The sequence below is a fragment of the Polistes fuscatus genome, unplaced genomic scaffold, assembly GCF_010416935.1.
Source record: "Polistes fuscatus isolate 324 unplaced genomic scaffold, CU_Pfus_HIC Scaffold2, whole genome shotgun sequence".
NCBI classification, from domain to species: Eukaryota; Metazoa; Arthropoda; class Insecta; order Hymenoptera; family Vespidae; genus Polistes; species Polistes fuscatus.
This window is the reverse complement of record NW_025113096.1, coordinates 15,572,965-15,588,695: the sequence shown is the minus strand read 5'-3', so window position 1 is coordinate 15,588,695 and position 15,731 is coordinate 15,572,965. Positions and strand designations below refer to the sequence as shown.

The following is a 15,731-nucleotide window of genomic DNA, read 5'->3' as shown; positions in this document are numbered from 1 at the left end:
GAGAGTACAGAGGAGCAAATACTGATAAGCGACAACGAGAGAGCTTAGTGTGCAGACACAGGCAAATAGCGTTTCGGTGCACGATATCGTTGATCGTGTTATTAATCCGGATTCGAATTAAACCGGAATTTGATAGAACAACAATAACGGTGCGCGATTTTACAATCATTTTCTTACTGTCAAAGTTAGAGAATATGCTGCGGTAACGTGTATGCGAATTATTACGGTATCGATAAAACCACACGCGTGAGAGAACAATACTTTTTTTCTTTTTATTATTTTATTTTATTTTTTTTATTTATTATTTTCTTTTCAAAGAGAGGTATCCCTGAGGAATCTGTTTTCATCGAACCCCATTGATTTAAAAGGTTCTTTCAAAAGCTCTCAATATTCACGAGTTCTCAGATATACCTTCTCTTACGGATATTGCTCCCTTCCTCTCCCCCTTCTTTTCTTTCTCCCCCTCTCAATTTGGTATATTATAATTGCAAAGACTTATTTGTTAGTCATGGATATGCTTAATTAACGTCGATTTACTTCGACAGCAAGACAAACGGCCAACGCTTGCGGGCTTATTATATTTTTTTTTCCTTTTCTTTTCTTTTCCTTTTGTTGGATTTCTTTTTTATATTTTTTTTTTTTTTCGTTTTTTCCTTCTTTTTTTCTTCTTCTTCTTCTTTCGTAATAACTACTACAAGAAAGAAATGAGTCCATCTATTTAATCGGAAATACATGGTTGGTGTAAGGCCGGTTTCAAACGAGAATACGCGCATGAGATAATACACGTATGAGGATACGTGTATTTAAATAGGCCGGTTTCACACGAGGATACACCAATGATTAAATCATATCATTAAATGAAATATAAAGTCCCATTTATGTTCTTCTATCTTCTTCTTCTTCTTCGAATAAAAGTATGAAATACATTAAACGAGTTATATCGCAAAAATCGTCGTGTGAATGATTAAATTGATTTTACTAATAAATTCAGTAACCATCATACACGTATCCTCGTATAAAACTAGCCTAAATACATAGACGGATGCAACCGTCGTTGTATGTATATGTGTGTGTGTATATCAACGTTTAGTATTCGTAAATCTAGTAGCTTGACATATAGAAAGTATTCATAATAAACGTAAAAACGTTTAATTGTCATCATCATTATCATCATCATCATCATCGGCACATCTGTATTATTCGCTAGCTGCTACTTGCAGAAGACACATTTGTATGAAATTAGTGTAATTAGAAAAAACGTTAGTATTTCGATAGAGAGAGTTTGTTAGGTAATTAGATACTTGTATCCATATAAAATTTTGCTATTTTATAGCCAAAGATTTAACGCGTTCATATCGGCCACAGTCACACTTAAAACAAAGAAGACTTTTACACACGCGAAAATCTCATTTACACTTTTCACATTCGTAATCGTGCATACGCGTATATCTGTGTGACTTATACACATTTATATTTAATATTAATAAGAAAGAAGGAAACATTTCACCATTCGTAGAAATGTGTTATTGTTGCTTAAAAGGATAAAATTTTAAACTATTTTACTTTCTCTTTCTCTTTCTCTTTTTTGTTCTCTTCCTCTTTCTCTTTCTCTCTCTATCTATATTTCTCTCTTTTTCTCTCCCCCCTCCCCTTTCTCTTTTCATCAGTAACTGAATTTAATGAAAAATATTTATTGGAAGGAGCTAATTCTTTTCTTTTCCTTCTGTATAAATTACATTATAGTATCAATCGACTAAGGTAAAAAAGTTCCTAATCAATATTCAATATACGATTTGTAAGAAAATGATTTAACGTCGATGCCAACCACAATTTTTAAAGACAGCTACAATTTATTAATTCTTTTTTTTCGATGTGATCGTAATAATATAACGAAATTATTTATCATTCAATAAATATCTATCGAAAGTTATTTATTTAATTAGTTTACTTTTTTTTTCTTTTTTTAATCGAGTCAAAATGTGCAATTCGCGTGCCACATTTTTACCTATGGAGCTTAAAATATTGCGTTATTACCTAACTTTCCTTTACATATGTATTTGTATACATACATTTATAATTAATAAAACTAGAAATAACAGCAATATATGTTCTTCGTTTTTTAACTTTACAAATAAATATTAAAACAAATGCACCTTATTATCGAGAATACAAAAGTGCGTTATTTGTTATTGTTAGTAATAATTCATGAACGTTTAACTGTCGACCAGATCTCTCTCTCTCTCTCTCTCTCTCTCACGCATGCACTCTCTCTTTCTCTCTCTCTCTCTCTCTTTCTTTCTCTATCTATCTCTTATTATTTTTTATATAACATAAATAATAAATTCTTTCATTTACTAAGTTCATAACAAACGTACAAAATCTAAAATAATACAATATGAGTATTTATGAAATCACAATTCCTTCTTTGTGCTTTTTTTAAAGCTTCCAATGCTTTCATTTAATAATAATCCTTGTCGAATCATACAAATTCGAAAATCTTGTATTTATCATCCTTCAATGCCTATTCTCATTGCACCGATGATTAATTATAAATCCGTACGTACATCTAATATGCTTAAATAATTTTTTCTTTTTTTCTTTTCTTCCTTTTAGAAAAACCGTAATATATACCTTTAATCAGGTAATCATTGGAACACAATTGGCGAGTTATTAAAATAATCTACAATATCATCAACTATAAATAGACAATAGAACATAACTGTGATTCAATTTACATAAATAATATATTATATATTTAAATATAAGCTCCATAGGTAAATTTCTTTCGTCGACGAAAAATCAATCAAATGATAATAATAATTATAATAATAGTAATAATAATAATTATAATAATAATAATAATAACAAGATAATTGCTAGCCTGAATTTCTAATTTAACGCCGTGAGTGGTTTTTATCAGTTTTTACTACATATAAATTTTCTTTGCTACCCACGTTTATCACAGTCCACGCATGACTCGTTTTGTCTCTTAGTATTTGAAGTCCTAAATGCCAACAACTTTTTTCAGCAATCCCACTTGGGTTTTTGTTTAGAATAAACTAAACAACCCTCTCATATACACTTTCTGACTAGAACACCATAGAGCGCAAAGACGAAACATTGGTCTTATACTATATTGAGCTAAAAACTAGATCATCTAGTCTAACTTGCGCTGTTCGCATAATTCTTCTAATCCGCCAGCTTTTCTATAATAAAATAAATATTAATTATAAAAAATTGTTTTTTTAATATTTTTATTTAATATTTTTTATATTAAAATTGTATACCGGATGTTCCATAACTGATGATACAAACGATCAGAACAACCTGTATATTAAAATTATATTATATACTTACAATGCGGGAAGATAAGGAGTACTGGTATGATCTAACCGATGTTTATCTTCATTTTTCCAGCTCACGATTGGTATAATAGGTGGTGGTATAATACTCCTCAGAGATTGTACAAGCTGTATTGTATCGATCAAAGCTGCGCGGATTAATAATATCAATTAATGAATGCAACGATAAACATCACAATGAATAAAAGAAAAAAAAAAGCAGAAAAAATATATGTAAGCAAAAATCAGAAAAAAAATTAATCTATGTCTACAAATCTATCTACTATGATGCAGAATTATTTGTGTTAAGAAATATAAAATATAAAATAAATAATATATATATATATATACACATATGAAATTAAAAAATCTTTTTAGTGTGAAATTATTACTTTTTTGTAATGCTTCAGATTGTTTCCCATATGGCTTGCACATGGCAGGACGTATGCAAGTTTTCATCCTGGCCGTGTTTTTTATAACTTCCGCGTAAGCTCTAATAATCTTTTCTTGTCCAACTAAATGAAAATTCATAACAGTTAGTAAGTAAACAAAAACAATCTACTTTAATATATACAAAAATATTTCTTAATTATTTCCAATTTACCTTCCAAGTTAGAAGAACTCGAACGTGAACCCTTTTCATTTTCTAACGGCCAAGCACCATTGTGTAAAGCTAATAGATCTTTATTTGCATTGCTTAAACTTTGAAGATTACCTAACCCAAATCCACTAAGATTGTCCAAATTATCCAAATTTGTTCGTAAGAACTCTGTCAATTTGTGATCCGATATAGGAATATTAGGTATTAGCGATTCGTAATGCTGTTTATTGGTTGGTACTTTTTTTTCTTGAGACACAGGCCGATGTGGAATATTTAAAGATGGACGGCTAGGTGGACGTTGTATATTCATTTGATTACCACCACCTCTCATTTCCGACATATCCGCTCCACTTCCCATCGGTAAGTGTGTATTTGGATTACCACCACTTAATGCCTACAATACAATAATAAAATACATATCCTACACACACATGTATATAAATTGATGATCATGATTTTGTACTTACTGGTTGAAAATCTGTATTATGTGGAAAGCCAGTACGTAAAAGGGACGTTGTAGCTTCATTTTCTTGAATATACGTAGGTGCCATATGACCCATCTTCTGCATCTCAAACTGATTCTTGTATCGGCAAGCTGGATTTGGACAATTTTGTACAATCTCGATGATAAATTCCTTCTCCATTCCAAAATATTCTCGTCCAATCGTATAAGATTCCATAACAGCCCTAACTGTTCCCTCCAGTCCTAAATGTATACCCTGTGGCCCAGTCATGTGCTTCATCATCACCGCATTGGCAAAATGTTCATAAGGTAGTATTATTTTCCCATTTTCTCTCAATACCAATCTTCCTTGTGAATCAACTGCTATTCTGGATGCCATCATTCTGTATAAATATTAAAAATAATATTAAAGAACAGCTTGGTCGACAAAACATAAAAATTGTGTAAGAAAATATATTAAAATATCTAACAAAAGAATATATATTTTTATTCTTACTGTAAATACGCAGCACTTGGTATTATAGATCCATCCTTGAATTCAGCAAAGCATTGTAACAATTCAATGCTAGGATTCCAACTTTTATTTTGCAAATACGCTTGAATTAACATGTATGTTTTCTCCGTTACATATCCTGCGCTACTTGGGTTACCAGGGTATCCTGAACCTCCACCCGGTGGACCCATCTCTGTTTGCATACCTTTGGCAACAATATTTTTCATAGTTTCTGCCAAGTCCATTCTATATATAAGATAAAGTCGATATACATAAATCATATAATCATTGAATATTATCTTCGCATTAAAATAAACTATAAGAGTGAAGCGTGGCTTCATTCCACTCTTTAATTTTCTGGTATGCATACATATTCATATAAATAAAAGTAAAATAAAATAATAAAAAGAGAGAAAATGCACACACACACACATATATACAGACAAATAAAAAAAGAAAATTATGAAGTGTTTAAAGTAATCAAAATGAATATATTTCTCTGAACATAAATATTACAAAAAAATTGTATAACTGCATTAAAATTAAAGGAAAATAATTGAATATTGCTAATAAAGAAAATAAAATTTTAAAAAAAGTAGGTGGCTCATAGTGAAGAGAGATCATCGTGCATTCTTCAAAGTAAGCCGCACGTGCAACAGGGCGCATCAAAGTTGAAGATTCGTGCAACAATATCAGGCTATAGTGTCGCGTTAACAAGGTACTATATGTTTCAGTCATCCATATCGACAAAAAACTAGTCAATGGTAACGTAAACCTTGGCTAGTCTTACATATTCGGCCATTGTTATCGCGAGAGTGAGCGTGGCCAGGGTGTGAAGGCAACGAAACGATAAAAAAACATTTCTACGAGCCACCGCCCCCCTTTGGAGAGTAGCGGGAGGGGAACGAAAGTTTTCTTAAAACTCACCCCGCACTGGGCAGCCAGGGAATTCCTTTCACCGTAGACGGGAAGCTGGCAACGGCTACGACGCCCGTTCGCCTCCTAATCCTTTCTACTCGACATGTTAACGCAATTAATTAATTCCCGTTCGTATTTGCAAATAACATAAATCGCGATAATTATTTCCGCGAGTATAGTTTCGCCGGTTTGCCGCGAGAGTGCGCTCCCGACGCATCGCTGCTTCACACAACTTACCCCCACCCTCATGCCACTACCATCTTTTCCTACCCCCACTCCCTCACTCCTTCCCTCTCACTCACTCTTACTCACTTGCGGCCCAGCTCTAAAAACGGATTCATTGTTACGCGCCGACCAGCGCGAATCGTTTCTCGAGACAGGTGACGCGACAACGCTTTGCGCATTTATCAATATTACTTTATCTTTTGTAACCGATACTATATATGACAGTTTATATGCGCTACCTATGACGACTTTTGGAAACAGTGCGCAACGTCTAACCCCTTTCCTTCTTCCCCGTAGCACCAACTATTACTTCTTTGTTTTCATTTTTCCAGCCGCTTAATATTAAAATATACGTTACTTTGCGTTATCATCCTTATCATAAATTAATATTTATCAATGAATTATTTATTATATCATGTTATTAACAATTATTATGACTCTTATCGTTTATTCTAAAGAGGAAAATTACCATTAAAAAATATGCGAATCATACGAGTATATGTTTCAAAAAAAATATATTCATTAATTATTTATTATTTTTTTATTAATTATAATTAAACCAAGAATATTAGATGCGTATTTTTTTAGTTGCTTCGCGTGTCAAACGCAATCTATAAAAAATAAAAATGTTGAATAATTTAATAGATAATAATAGAAATATTTTCTCATGAGATTTGAATTTTGATGTGCATTGTAATTCGTTGACCGCATTAATTAATCGAAAAGCAATGGTACCAATTGTAAAATAATCTCGTCGGTACCAATTGATAAATAAAAACGTCCCTATCAAGCATAAACATGGCCTCGCGGTATAATCACGGTGTTCAGCGAGTTTTAGCTAAATTAGAAGCGTCTATTAATTCAGAAAATTATTATGAAGCTCATCAAATGTACAGAACTTTATATTTCAGGTGAGTTGGTTAGGATCATTAAAGTGTAGTGTTAAAAACATTAATTTTTGTACAATCACCATGATCACCTAACCTTTTTGTCTAGATATCTCGGACAGAAAAAATATGCGGAATTATTGGAATTATTGTACAATGGATCTTTGCTTTTATTACAGCACGAACAGGTACGTTAATGATGAGAAGTATTGTTATCACAATAAAAAAAAAATATTTCAAATGTTTTTTCAATAAAATCAACATATTAGACTCATACCAGTCGTAAGAAGTCGACATTTCTAATAATAGCATCTATTTCAACTGCATTGACATAAACATCATGAAAATTTTAAGTGATATTTCAAAGTTATTTGTCATCTATTTATACATTGCCATAAAATTCTTGTTTATTCAATATCTATGAAAATATATTAATTCTAGAACATTTCGCAATGAGGGAACGTTCCAACCTTTTGTCGACATTACTCGTATCAGAAAATGATTAGAATAGTTGCTCTTTGAAGGATGTCGTACATTAAAACTATATTTTTACAGCATGCTAGCGGAGCCGACTTAGGAATCTTACTTGTTAACGTTTTAATACAATCAGAGTCTGAACCATCATCAGAATATTTTGAAAAGATAACGCACTTGTTTAGTTTAATGAGCCCGTTTTCTCCTGAAAGAGAAACATTTATACAGTCGGCTCTTCGATGGAGTATTAAAGGAACAGATTATAAAACCGGAGATCCTGAATTACATCAAAGAATAGCACAAGTATTTTGGAAAGGTAAAAGATGAAACAAAAGAAAATGAATTATAAAGTTGTCATCTTAATTAACATATTGAATACATTTTCTTTGTTGTTTAGAAAAAAATTATATAATGGCTAGGCAACATTTCATACATAGTAAAGATGGTTCTGGATGCGCAGCAATGTTAGTAGAATTACACGAACAACGTGGATATTCAAATGAGATAGACCTTTTTATAGCCCAAGCAGTTTTGCAGTACGTATTCCAACATTGTTCTTCTTTTTGTTTTTTAATATTATTATACGGTATTAATTTAATTGATTTTATATCTTACAGATATCTTTGTTTACAAAATAAAAAAACTGCGCAGGAAGTATTCAATTCATATACTTCTCGACACCCAAAAATAAATAGTGGTCCACCATATCTTCTTCCTTTATTGAACTTTCTATTCTTTTTATTAAAAACAATCGATAGGTTAGTATCCACATGTACGTTAAAAGCATATAAAGAAATTGGAATAATAATTTTGAAATCTCAGCTATTACATTATAATTATTAAAATTAATTTTTCAGTGGTAAACTAGGAGTCTTTACAGTTCTTTGCGATCAATATCAAATATCTTTGAATAGAGATCCTTGTTATCGACAATATTTAGATAAAATAGGCCAATTGTTCTTCAATGTACCACCACCACGTCCTCGTAATACTGGATTATTTGGATCGCTTCTGCAATCATTTTTTAATGGTTTAGAAGAAGATTCTGATGACGAACAGCGAAATATAGCATCGACGTCGCATGCGACACAAGAACTTGACTGATTAAAGGTTAGACAACACTGTGCAGTGTGATCAAAGTAGTAAATACTGAATCTTTTTTATGCCTTCGTCCCAGATATTTTCAGCTCCTGTATCTCTCCATCGTATACCTGCAATCGTAAAACTTTAAAAGAAGTGGTGCAGTATAGGTTTCAGGAAACATAGATGCAGAAGCCTTAGGTATGAAAGTATGTGGGGGAAGATTGTCGAAAAGGATTTTAATAATATTGCTGCATGTATATACTGAATTCAGAATAGCAACGACAACAAATATAATTTGTTTTATTTACTAATATTCCAGTTTTTAAGGAGTTTTAGAGAAAAGAATATGAACACTAAATAAATATATGTAAACTATGAAATTATTCATATCCCTAGTTAAAAAATAAATAAAAAGAAGGAAATCATTTTGCACTCGCTGTAATGAATTCAGCAAATACAGGCTATAAAATAATAACCAACTTAAAAGTTTGGTCGTATGAATATGTCATTAACAATAAAATGTCCTATTTATCATACATAATATAATCATTATAAAATCATGTATTTGCGCGTAATTGTTAGATCAAAGATTTATTTTATATAAGCTACAATCGCAAGACAAATAAAAACCTGACGTAATCTTAACATTGTAACTTCCGACATAAGGGTTCTTAACGCATTCGCTGGTATTATAAATATTGAGTGTAAATTGTAATTCGTAGTAGCAAGCAATATACTTATCTATTTTAATCTGCCATTATATACCACAATACAACACAAATGGAACTTTTGCAATTATAAGTAATCTTATATAATATATTGCATCGTAAGTTTAAAAAATATAAGAAGAAAAGGAAGATAATGAAGATAAAAAAAAGGAATAAATAAATGAAGTTGATCGTGAACAATGAAATGATAATACTAAAAATAATTATAACATTGGCATGTGAATTGAAAAAAAACGGGCAAAAAAAAATAATATAAAAAAAAAACAAACAATGCTTAATTAAAAATCTTAGATTTGTAATAAAAACACATACGTATATGTTATATTCTATAAATATGTGTATATATATATATGAAATATTCTGTTATCACACAAAATCTATGAATTTAGTTCTCGTGAATTTGTGGGTGTAATTATTGAAATCAAATTAACACACATTTGATTATTTTATTTCGTGAGTGAATATATTATTAGGGGTTTTTTCATTTTTCCTTTTTCTTTAATAAGAAATAAAAAACAAGACAAATTTGTTAATATAATTGTAGGTATATAGAAAATCTTTATATAGGAAATATTTTTGCAATATTTAGAATATTGACGGATATGATAATGATTAAAAAGAAAGCAACATCATAAAGCATAAAACATTTATGTTTAAATTACAAATATTTGTCATTATTTATAATTTTGTTTAAACAATAGTAAATATTACATCCAGAAATATCAAATAAATTCATGTGTTTAATATTAGAATACTCTCTCTCTACATAATGATCACATAACTGGCAGAAAGAAATAATGTACAAATATATACAATTATGTTTAAGATTCGCTAAAAATTAACTCAAAATCATTTTTAATTATTATTCTAAGAAATTATAATTAAAACATTAAATATATTAATAATAATAATAATAATAATAATAATAATAATTATAATAATAATAGTAATAATAGTACTAATAATAACGGCAAAGTTTTATAAAGTAAAGACATAAAAAAAGAAAAGAAACACTGGGCATAAAAATGACTTTGACTATATATATATATATATAGTTCCTGTATATTCCTACTTTATTTTCAAACTACTATTGTAATTTGATCAAATATAATTGATTGATTGTTATAGAATAATATCCGTAAAGAAGTCATTCATATCAAATTCAACTTCAGATATTAGGTGTATAAATTGAGTGTGAGCTTTATTATGAATGTATCGGTTATAGGCTTCATACCATAAATAAATAAACAAATAAATAATTGATTAATAACAAATAAAATCATTTTAGCATGGTAACGAAAATTTAAATATATACGTATAAATATTTTATCTATTAAAAATATAATATCTACTTATTATATATACTATTTATCTATATATGAAAATAAAAATTAGATAATTATTGATATGTACAATTTATAGTAGGAATTGTCAGAGAACTATAGATAAAAAAAAGAAAAAGAAACCTTGCAAATGAATATCTCGAAAGAAAACTTTATTATTATTATTTATTTTTTGTTTTTCCTTATTAATTCATGTAACAATAAAAACAGTATAATCTTGAGTGTAAAATTCTCAGATATTATTGTGTGCAAAAAATGATAACATAAATGATCACATACGTGTTATATAGTAAATCAGTAAAATATACTAGACTGCAATATGTAATGCAATCTATATGATCCAAAACATTAGAAATAAATACTAACTCTTTTAATTATTACTTTCTTATTTAAATACCTTTTTAAAAAATCATGTAGAATCGTAAATGTGTATGTGTATAGAAGGAGGGATGAAAACTCAAACCCGCAACGATACTAAACTTTAGCATTGGTAGTTGTTTCGCATGCGCGTTTGGCTACGTTTCTTTATCTATTTATGTGTAAATATTTGTAACTTGTTTATAATCTAAACATATTTATAATAATATGAATATCTGAAAAGAATAATATAATTTTCTTGAAAGATCAATAATTTGTTTCTAAACGATACGTTTAAATATAACATAGATTTTATATAAAGTATTTATTATATCCTACTTAAACACTATATATGTAATATATATATATAGTTATAACATAATTTTTATATATATTTAAAAAAAAAATTGTTTTTATAAGAGAACATAAAAATCAAATTTAAAAGAAAATAATTTTTTAACCCTTGATGGACGTATCTCACCTCCCACGTAATATCTAAGATTTAACCTTATCAAACGCTTATCACCTCTCGTCTGACAAGGTTAGTTTTATCAGAAAAGTAGATACGCTAACGTCTACTAAAGGGTTAATTAAGTGAACATATTGCTAATATCGTTCAATTCCTGGAATTGGAAATTGGTAAGAAAAAGTTTCAATTTCGCTTTTTAATACAGCAACTTTAGCTTTAATATCAGGGTCAGTATTCAATACTTTCTTAAAGTCAACAAGTTTGGGTCCAGATATTTTTGTTATTTCTTTAGATAATAATAATCCTAGAAAAAAGAAGAAGTATAGTATAATATATATCATTAAACAAATTATTATATGATTAGATAAAATTACTTTCTCATTTATATAAACAAAATAGAAAATTATTTCACCTTTATGTATGAAGTCTGCGACTTTATCAATATCTTTTTCTTTGAGGCCACGCGTAGTCAGTGCTGGCGTTCCTAATCTAATGCCACCGGGATTAAGCGCACTTTTATCACCAGGAACGGTATTCTTATTACATGCTATAGAAATTTCTTCTAAAATTTTTTCTGCCTTTGAACCCGTAATTCCAAAGGGTCTTAAATCTACTAATAACATGTGAACGTCAGTTCCTCCGGTGCTGATCTTGTAACCAAAATCTTCTAAACATTTGCACAATCTCTTTGCATTGGCAATAACTTGTTTTTGATAAGCAAGAAATTCAGGTGTTTTAGCTTGTTTCATTGTTGTAGCGATGCCAGCAATCGCATGATTATGAGGTCCACCTTGAAGTCCTGGGAATACTGATTGATTAATCCTATTTTCTAAATCATACATTATTTTTGTTCCATCCTTTTTTACGCTTTTAACACCTTTTCTATAAAAAATGACACCAGCACGAGGACCTCTGTTTCAAAAAAAAATAAATAAACATAAGTACACAACACACACACACACATAAAATGTAAGTCACAAGTTGAATTACTTTGTTAAATGTTTTATTAATTAACCTTAAGGTTTTATGAGTTGTAGTGGAGACAATGTCGCTATATTCAAATGGACTAGGAATTAAACCTGCTGCGACTAAACCAGAGATATGAGCCATATCGCTAAACAAATAAGCATTGTTTTCATCTGCTATTTCTCTAAATCTTTTATAATCTAAACATCTGCTGTAACAAGATACTCCTGCTATAATAACTTTTGGTTTAAATAATTGCGCTTGCTCTGCTAATTTGTCATAATCAATAAAACCTGTTTCAGGATTAACTTTATAGGGCATAGATTCAAAGAAAATGGATGTTGCAGAGATCTTCTTGGTTGCAGTGAAAAATCCTAAAAATTAATAATAAAAATATGACAATTAATATAATTATGACATACAATTAATATAAAATAAGAAATATAATTTCAACCATGTGTAAGATGTCCTCCATCTGGAAGATCTAAACCCATGATACGACCATGAGGTTCTAACAATCCTGTGTAGACCGCAAAGTTAGCAGGACTTCCAGAATAAGGTTGTACGTTGCATCCCCATTCCTCAGGATTTAAATTAAATGCCTCTAAAGATCTTTTCTGCGCTAATATTTCTATTTCATCAATGTATTCATTTCCACCATAGTATCTAATATATAAATATCGCCAAATCAGATAGATATTATCGATATGACAGAATGAAATCTTAAGATAAGGAAGACGATGGATATGAAAAATAATAAGATACCTTTGTCCAGGAAGACCTTCGCTGTATTTATTATGAAGACAAGAACTTAAACATTGCAGTACACTGAGAGATGTGAAATTTTCACTGGCAATCATTTCAAGACCAGATTCCTGACGTCTCTTCTCTTTTTCCATTAATTTAAATAATTCTGGGTCGAGATCCCAGAGATTACCATACAAAATATCAGGCATTGTCTATAATTACACGAACACACGCATAAACAGAAATAAAATAAGTAATTAAACAATTTTCGCAAAATGGTCGAAAAATTCTTCAATAATTCGCACACGTGTGCAGAAAATAAAAATAAATGGAAGAAAAATAAATTACAAATTCTAATAGATATTAATAATTTGAAAGCTTAACGTCGAATGCCAATCTTATTTATTAATCTTCTTATATGTATTTAAAAAGTTCAAAAAGTTAAAGAAACGATAACCTTTGGCACAGTTTAATAACTCAATCATCAGCCGTAGTTACAAAATGTATTTTCAAAATGCCTCCTCATATATTAATATCTTCTAAGTATGAGAATATGCGATGAAAAAATTATTTTTTTTCTACATTTGCTATTCGTCATTTCTGATGGATCTAACACGCATAGATCGTTTGAAAGAAAAGAACTTAAACAGGAAGGCGCGAATTTTTTTCGATAAACTTTTCTTTTTCCATTCTCATTAAATTATTCATTCTAACATAAAATTTACAACAAAAACTAAAAAATTAAAGAAGAAGAAAAATGTTGATTTCTTACTTGTTGATTAGGAATGCCACAGGTGGTCGTACAAGTGGTAACATGAAAACTCCTATGGAAACTGCCATAGATGCCAAAGAAGTGTTTTTGAATACACTCAACGTCATTCTTTATGCCGTATTTAATAAATAGTTTCTTACTGGTTAACTTGAGACCTTGGTGACTTAAATGAAACCACGTACGAAACATTTTCTTCTCACGAAAATATATTTAATTTAATTCAATTAATTAATTAATATCGATCAATAAAATAATTAATACATAAGTGTTTCTTCGGTCAACACAGTAGAAATGTAAAAGTAAATCAATTTTTACAGTACATATGCTTTTTTTTTCAAAGGTGATCCACTTCTAATAAAAATGTAACTTCTTTAATCTAAATTAGATAGCCTATGAGATAACCTACACTAGATTTCGTTGATCACATGTGAAAAGAAGAAAAATAAATTCCAAATATTACGTCTTGTTCGTGAGTATGCGTATGTGATACCTATGCTTGTTAAAATCTTTCTTGTTCCATATAAAGTTTTTCCATCTAACTCCTAACTCTAACTCTAATAAACCTTTCTATCTACTTTCTTTATTACTTAATATTTACTTCATCCAACGTCAAGCACAACCAATCGTTTAAATTACCAACGACGTAAAGTATATATATATATATATATATATATATATATATATATAAAACATAAATAGGAAGAATATGTTTCCTGTTTTAATCCTAAATCCATTTATTCTATTTTATTTTTTTTCAGATAAGAATCTACTCGAATTTGATTTGATAATGTACATAAACGTATAACATATTTATAGATGTGTTATACTAAAGTATCGACTTATCCATGTTGTTCGTAAACGTTATCGATTTAAACGAATACAAAAATATATGCAAAATTCTAATTAATTTTTATCTTAAACATATTACCAAGTTAATATAAAAAATATGATCAATGAAATTTATCAAACATACGATCTATTAATATGTAAATATTGTTCGATCGTGCAAGATCGACTGTTTTCGCATGTATTCGTCAAACGCGAAAGTCAATTTGAAAGTAGTACATTCTAAATGCATATGTAAGATCACTGATTATTATAATTTCCTTTGTTGATTTTCCAGTTTGGTCGGTTCTGTTTTAAAGAATATTCTTTTTCGCAATACCAACAACATTTTCTTCGACTTACGTCAAGATACTAGTTTCCATATGATATTCGTTATTGCATAACTTTCAATGCGGGAGGTCTTAATATTTGTTAGTGTTTTTTATGTTCTTTTTTTTATTTCCACACATGATAATCGTAGCCATTTCATTATTTATTACGATTATATCGTATTTTATTAAATCGCATTCCTATGTCATAGATTATCGATCAATATACGTAATCATAACGTAGATTATACTCATCTCAAAAATAATTATGAATATATATTTTCTATTAACACTAGAACTACCGGAAAAAAAACAATGCTACTTCTACCAAGACCAGTCAAAATGACTGGTCATTTATAATCGTAAAAACAAAAGAATTTTTTTATTGTTTTGTTTTATATTATCATATAGAATGAATATAAGGGTATGGAAATACATCTATATGATGACAATTTTTAAAAATATAATAATTTAATTATAATAACAACATTTTTAATGATACTAACAAGTATAAATAGAACTTTTAGAAACAAAAAGAAGAAAATAAACATACAATAAAGTAAATATAAGAAGTATTTTATTATTAAAAATGTAATAGAATCTGAAATAGAAAAAAAAATTATTATTAATTATTTTTAATATAAAATATTAAAATGATTGTTATTTATCTGATTATGATTCGTCACATTTCTTACAAAAGTAATTTATCT

The 15,731-nt window shown here is 29.1% G+C and overlaps 3 protein-coding genes and 1 long non-coding RNA gene across 7 annotated transcripts; 2 read left to right on the top strand and 2 right to left on the bottom strand.

The window, feature by feature from the left end:
* Nucleotides 1-1,675: 1,675 nt before the first annotated feature.
* Nucleotides 1,676-6,396, bottom strand: LOC122516909. Of its 2 annotated transcripts, none has more exons than XM_043635123.1 (7): nt 5,826-6,396; nt 4,902-5,103; nt 4,410-4,788; nt 3,946-4,336; nt 3,734-3,856; nt 3,358-3,490; nt 1,676-3,206 (listed from the first exon to the last, which is right to left on the bottom strand). In XM_043635123.1, the coding sequence occupies exons 2-7, from the start codon at nt 5,099-5,101 to the stop codon at nt 3,158-3,160; spliced, it is 1,275 nt and encodes a 424-aa protein (XP_043491058.1). In that variant the 5' UTR covers nt 5,102-5,103; nt 5,826-6,396; the 3' UTR covers nt 1,676-3,157. The 2 variants fall into 2 exon arrangements, with proteins under 2 accessions (XP_043491058.1, XP_043491057.1); XM_043635122.1 differs by having other exon boundaries at nt 4,902-5,144; nt 5,826-6,395.
* Nucleotides 6,397-6,623: 227 nt separating this feature from the next.
* Nucleotides 6,624-9,235, top strand: LOC122516912 (Golgi to ER traffic protein 4 homolog). 2 transcript variants are annotated; one of them, XM_043635129.1, is made up of 7 exons: nt 6,624-6,952; nt 7,038-7,116; nt 7,484-7,718; nt 7,800-7,938; nt 8,020-8,160; nt 8,260-8,512; nt 8,580-9,235. In XM_043635129.1, exons 1-6 carry the CDS (start codon nt 6,840-6,842, stop codon nt 8,504-8,506), a joined length of 954 nt encoding a protein of 317 aa, XP_043491064.1. In that variant the 5' UTR covers nt 6,624-6,839; the 3' UTR covers nt 8,507-8,512; nt 8,580-9,235. The 2 variants fall into 2 exon arrangements, with proteins under 2 accessions (XP_043491064.1, XP_043491062.1); XM_043635127.1 differs by having other exon boundaries at nt 8,260-9,235.
* Nucleotides 9,236-11,299: 2,064 nt separating this feature from the next.
* LOC122516907 lies at nt 11,300-13,191 on the top strand. The gene is made up of 2 exons (XR_006303688.1): nt 11,300-11,552; nt 12,651-13,191. It is a non-coding gene; the product is annotated as an uncharacterized LOC122516907 (long non-coding RNA).
* LOC122516904 (serine hydroxymethyltransferase) lies at nt 11,520-14,028 on the bottom strand. 2 transcript variants are annotated; one of them, XM_043635118.1, is made up of 6 exons: nt 13,868-14,028; nt 13,114-13,307; nt 12,803-13,014; nt 12,398-12,722; nt 11,795-12,294; nt 11,520-11,686 (listed from the first exon to the last, which is right to left on the bottom strand). In XM_043635118.1, the coding sequence occupies exons 2-6, from the start codon at nt 13,302-13,304 to the stop codon at nt 11,520-11,522; spliced, it is 1,395 nt and encodes a 464-aa protein (XP_043491053.1). In that variant the 5' UTR covers nt 13,305-13,307; nt 13,868-14,028. The 2 variants fall into 2 exon arrangements, with proteins under 2 accessions (XP_043491053.1, XP_043491054.1); XM_043635119.1 differs by lacking the exon at nt 13,868-14,028 and adding an exon at nt 13,553-13,641.
* Between the last annotated feature and the right edge of the window lie 1,703 nt (nt 14,029-15,731).